This window comes from Lottia gigantea (assembly GCF_000327385.1).
Source record: "Lottia gigantea unplaced genomic scaffold LOTGIsca_271, whole genome shotgun sequence".
Classification (NCBI taxonomy): Eukaryota; Metazoa; Mollusca; class Gastropoda; family Lottiidae; genus Lottia; species Lottia gigantea.
In genome coordinates this window covers 25,860-31,859 of record NW_008708851.1, presented here as the reverse complement: position 1 = coordinate 31,859, position 6,000 = coordinate 25,860, and the positions used below count along the sequence as shown (strand labels likewise).

Sequence of the window (6,000 nt, the reverse complement as noted above, 5' to 3'; positions counted from 1 at the left end):
TTTGAATTGACTGAATTCGATCAATAATCAACAATTTAGATTTTATCTTCATCGGAAAATATGTCCATGAGCAGATTCACGTTTCAGAATAAAAATTATCGTCAGCTTCCTGTACAATGAGTTAAAAAAAATAACAGTGGACGTGATGGTCTAGGTATAGGCGACAAATCGGTCATCAGACTTTCATTATAAAATGATGTATGGATATCGAGGATTTAGTTTATTAAAAAAGAATGTCGATGATTTGTCTAGATATTAAACCTTAGCCATTTTCTAATATTGTCATTATCAAAAGTGTACCTGCTCATATCGACCACTCATCATATTGATCGGATTGATCAGATTATGCAATGCTGCCAGTAAGTTGTTAGTAGTTGTTGGAAGTCTATATTTTCTGTAAAGTCGACCTGAACTTAATGTACATTCGTGCTAAAGCTATGTGATGCAAAATAGGAATGTAATGATTATACTAGGTTTAACTTACCAAAAGATTCCAGAAATCTTCTGTCAGGAGCAGCTGAAAGAGTCAATTTAGGCAAAAATCATATTCAAAACCTTAAGCAAATTCAGATTTTTACTATACCGAAAGGCAAAAGAAACACCAATTCTGAAAATACATATAAACTTTACAAGACTCTGGCACTTACATATCATGTGGTCAAGAAAACTCATTCAATGCTCTACTATGCTTCTTTTTGTTTCAGTCCAGTCCAGATTATTGAAAATATGGATAGGCCTATACACTGTTTATGACGTGTTTTACCTTCCAGTATAATAAAAGTAATTACAACAGTAACTACATTCAGACAGAAGCATTATTTACAGGAAAATATGAAACTCTTACCACTAACTGCAACAACAACAAATAAAAGGAGGGCAATTACACAGGCTTTCATGGTACCGTTTTAACAAAACTTCACAAATACCAAATCAACAACTAAACTTGATTTTATATGAGAAGAAAACAGGTGGGAATTTTTTAATCAAGATAAAAAACATATTTTTTATTAGATTAGGGTGTGATTTTGTTCGATTTCCATACGCATGTCACGTTGTTAATTCCTTCAGCATATTGTCGAATTAATTATCAAACTTGTCAGATTATTAAAACATCAGCCAACCTTGCCTGTTTATCAAATCATCCTTGCCTGTTCATCAAAGACTCAACCGACCTTCCCTGATCATCAAAGTATCAACCGACCTTCCCTGATCATCAAAGTATCAATCAACCTTGCCTGTTCATCAAGCATCAATCAACCTTGCCTGTTTATCAAAGCCTCAACCAACCTTGCCAGTGCATTTAAACATCAACAAACCCCGCATTTCTTTTCGTGAATACCTGTACCTTGGATATCTGGGGCAAAAAAATGGCTTTTAAATGTGAAAAGAAAAGTTTCCAAGCAAATAAAAACAGTTTTTTTCTGCGATTCCTGTCAGCAAGTTCGGAAATTACTGTATTTTATGGTATGGTTTATAGCTAAGGTATTGGTCACTGCAACCGGGTTCTTTGATCAAGTGTAGTCTTCAAGTAATCAGAATATTACAGTTATCAAAGATACGTTTGAGTGATCCAAAAAGTTTTTGTAAATCCTTTGATTGTCATAGATTTGATAAAACGAACCCTGTTTTGATCTAATGCAGTCTACCCGGATAGAATAAATAATGAATAAATTCTATCTGACCCTAGACATACATGCGGTGTAGATTACCGATGTAGGCCTAGGATGAACTAAATAACATATTTTATATCATAATTTTATTTTTCTATTCAAATCAATCACGTGATATATATATACATAAAAATATCAAAGGGAAACCAAACAATTACCAGTATCATCCATTATAAAATAAATCTTACAATAAGAACACAACATTATAACTGTAAAATAGTCCTTCAACAGTTCCCAGCACCTGTACATAAGTACATGTACAATAAAATTGTTATCCATGTACTATGTAATTGTTATCTAGAGTTTGTTTAGCACATGTACCATAAAATTGTTATCAATGTACCATGTAATTGTTATCTAGAGTTTGTACTGCACATGTCAATTGTTACCTCAGAGGTTAAAAACGTATTAATTTAATTTCTGAAAACTACTTTTCAAGGTAAAAGTAAAATTAGACAGACCATTCAAAACTATTTTATTATATATCACAGAAATCTTCATTCTTAAATCTAGTTTTTCTTTATGCCCAATATTTGATAAATGCATATTCTCGACAACCTGCCTCTGATATATAGATATTCATTATTTAAGAGATCATTTTGAGTACTATTCTAAATGTAAATCACAGGCAATTTTATTTGTCAAGGATCATCAACTTTTGAGGGAATGGTCATCCAGTTACCTGCTTTAAATACACAAACGTAATGAAATGAATGGTGTTCTACATCCTACTTTTCCCCACTATATGGACTAATACAATGTCATGCAGAGGGCAATGAGGGAAATTTTGCCAGGACAGTAGCATTAGCCTGCTCTTTTTCGATTTCTAACTGTTGAGGGATCTTTAACCTGCACAGCCTGTAGTAAACAGGTTTTATGGTTTATTGTTCTAGCTGAAAGACTGGATGCTGTCAGTCCCTCTATATACCTGTATCACTGAGAGAGGGAAATCAGGCATTATATTGACCTATATTGGGAAACCTGGACCTTCAGGTTAGCAAGCAAGCGTCTAACTCATTGAGCCACAGTGGCTCCCTTTGAGATCAGAAAAACAACTGAAACTGCCAGTATAGCTATTCACTTTAGTCTCTTATTCAATGAAAGAAATTTATGTAACCTTGACATTTCCCACAACATTAAACAGAATATAACATGTCAGAAACTTAGAATTATAGGACAGGGCAATTTAGCCTAGTTGTTCGATCAGAACAATAAACCAATGTCATTTGTTCTACAAGCTGTACACGTTTAAGTTCCCTAAACAGGAAATCATAAAAGAGGGGGCTAATGCTACTGTTTTGCAAAATTTCCCTCATTGCACACTGCATGGCATTGCTTGTTTTTCATTACAGTAGCCCAATCAGGAGTCATTTCATTTCATCTTTTATAGGATTTTGTCATAATTACCAATCAGGTGCTCCTTGTATTTGCAAATTATATTGTCGTTACTTTAAACTTAAAACAAACGTTTGTTGTGAATTCAGTACATATTTGTTTAACAACTGTAGAAATACACTCAAACTGAATTTGATGTAATATTGAATTACATTTGTATTTGACAATCCATTTGCCCTATGAATAAATGACATTTCAAATGACATACCTATGATACAAGACACTTCAAAAGTAAAAAGCCCTATAAATATAAAAATCTAAGAGAAAACTGCACACATGTATTATTACTGAAGTAAAAATAAACTTAATGAAACATAGTACATAGCATTTTTTTGTCCTACTAATTAGAACAAATTTCAGAGATCAGTATCTGATAATTCCATGCTTTTGCCAGTAACCAATGACAAACAAGATGTTAAGATTTCATTCTAAAGTAAGCTTCATACAGAAAAGTGAAACTGAGCTCATCCAGCTCATAAAAAAAAATAACATGTATAAAATTTCTTGGAATATTTAGACAGAAACACAATTAAATGTATATATTGATAAACTTATTATATAATAGTGTCATTATCAAAAATACACATTTAGAGAATACAATATGTGTCTTTCAGTCACTTCTATAAATTTACATCATTATAATTTTTTATATTTTTTACCGGTATGTGATTCAACACTAATTGTGAGATTTTTTCTTAAAAACTGCCCCATTCCTAGAAAAAAAAAGTGTTCATCTATGGCTTTTAGAATAATTTGTCATAATGCTCAAGAGGATAATTTTCTTTGTACTGTTTCACATGTGCTTTCATTTCATTCTTTTGTTCTTCTAAATGTTTAGGTAATATATCATAAACATCATTAAACATTTCTTCAGGGTTAGGTCTCTTACGGTTTTCAGCTTCTGCAAAAGATTTCATTACCAATTTGCGTGCTTTAAGTTTCCAGGCTTTTTCTTTCTCTTCATCCCAGAAATTATTATTGGTCATATAGTTTCTAAGACGTGATATTGGATTATCTTGCTTATCCCAATAACTAACTTCATCTACAGATCTATATGCAGAGCTATCATCTGATGTGCTGTGGTGTCCAATACGATATGTCATAGCTTCAATTAAAACTGGTCTATTCTGAGCTACACACATATCTCTAGCACTTTTCACAGCATTGTATACAGCAAAAACATCATTGCCATCAACTCTCACAGTTGGCATGCCGTAACCTATGCCTCTTGATGCTATGCCATCTCCTCTGTATTGATCTTTCACTGGAGTAGATATAGCATAACCATTATTTCTACAAAAGAATATGACTGGACAATCTAATACTGCAGCAAAGTTGAATGCAGCATGAGCATCTCCCTCTGAAGCTGCACCCTCACCAAAATAACAGATGACACATAACCCATTTTTTGCTCTTTTGTATGCATAAGCTGCACCAGCTGCTTGTGGCATTTGTGTGGCCAGTGGAGAGGATATTGTCATAAAGTTCATTTCTTTGGATCCATAATGTACAGGCATCTGTCTTCCTTTACCAATGTCATTCTCATTACCATAACACTGGTCCATGAATTGATCCAAAGTAAAGCCTCTCCACATTAACACACCAGCTTCTCTGTACTGACCAAACACCATATCTTTTTGATCCAGAGCAGCAGCAGAACCAATATGGGTGCCCTCCTCTCCATAGTTTGTCATATAAAATGAAATTCTTCCCTGCCGCTGAGATTCATATAATATCCGATCCATAGTATTTAATAAAGTCATATCTTTATACATTTTGATGACAGTTTCGGAATCCAATTTTGGATCTTCACTGTCCTCCAGAATTTTACCATCTCGACCCAATGCTCTGTACACAGGAATTCCATCTACTTTGTCAGGATCAATGAACTTTAATTTGCTGATAAATTCCGACTTTGATCCCGGAAATTCTGGTCTTTCGTCGAATTTCGATGTAGGTGGGTTCTGAGAATATAAGTTGGCACTCAACCGATGGAATACTCGTCTGTTTATAAGATGACATGTTTGCAATCCCTTACTTTTTACATAAACCTGAAAGAAATGTCTCTGCATGACCGACATTTTGGAATAATTATCACGAGTTGCTTCCCTTGAAGTCCATTGTACTTAAAGTAAAGCGTAATTGATATCAATGTAATACATTATAGATGAAAGACATTTTTAGTGTTTTCTAAATTAAAGTAAGAGACAAACAAAATTTTTATGGTTGTCTAAATTAATTGTGAATATTTTATGTAAAAATAGAGTCTTTATAATTTTATTTTCGCAAATAATAAATGTTCCAAATAAATCCAAAAACAAAGTTTGGGCGTTGTAACCGCATCACTCAACATTTTGCCCTACATAAAGTGAGAATTACGTTTTTTTGGACATAATTTGTATGTTTGTATTTTATTTCACGTTATTTTTTTGTAACAATTCTTGTTTGTCTGCTTTTTTGCCATTTACACGTGATGTTTTCATATTCGTGGACTATTTTGTTTCAAGCTATAATAGTGTAAGAATACATTATCAACTACAAGTTTGTTTACATTTTTTCACGATAAGAGTGAACGAAATTTTTGTTCGACTTGAAAGTAAACTATAAGTACCTAGCCTATATTCTGTGTGTAACACTTATCAAGCCTATTTGTTTTTGTCTGTTACTAGTTCTCATTGTTCAAATATAAGTAAGGATCTGTAAGAATTGTAGTTTTCTTCTCCGTGTGTAAGGAGTGTGGACGTTGTCAGTGTCGTAAAAATACAAGTAAACAAACTGAAATCTGGAGACTGTTCTTTAATTGAAATAAAAACATTCATTGTAGAATTCAAATTCACCTCTGCAAATTTTCCATTACTGGGCATATTCATCAACCCAATTAAAGATTCTCCCTTCTTTTTTTTTTTTTGGGGGGGGGGGGGGGAATGACAATAAA

At 33.1% G+C, this 6,000-nt stretch overlaps 1 protein-coding gene across 1 annotated transcript; it reads right to left on the bottom strand.

Moving 5' to 3' along the window:
- Positions 1–3,328: 3,328 nt before the first annotated feature.
- Positions 3,329–5,158, bottom strand: LOTGIDRAFT_202459 (hypothetical protein). Its single transcript, XM_009056371.1, has one exon. It carries the CDS (start codon positions 5,144–5,146, stop codon positions 3,809–3,811), a length of 1,338 nt encoding a protein of 445 aa, XP_009054619.1. The 5' UTR covers positions 5,147–5,158; the 3' UTR covers positions 3,329–3,808.
- Positions 5,159–6,000: the final 842 nt, after the last annotated feature.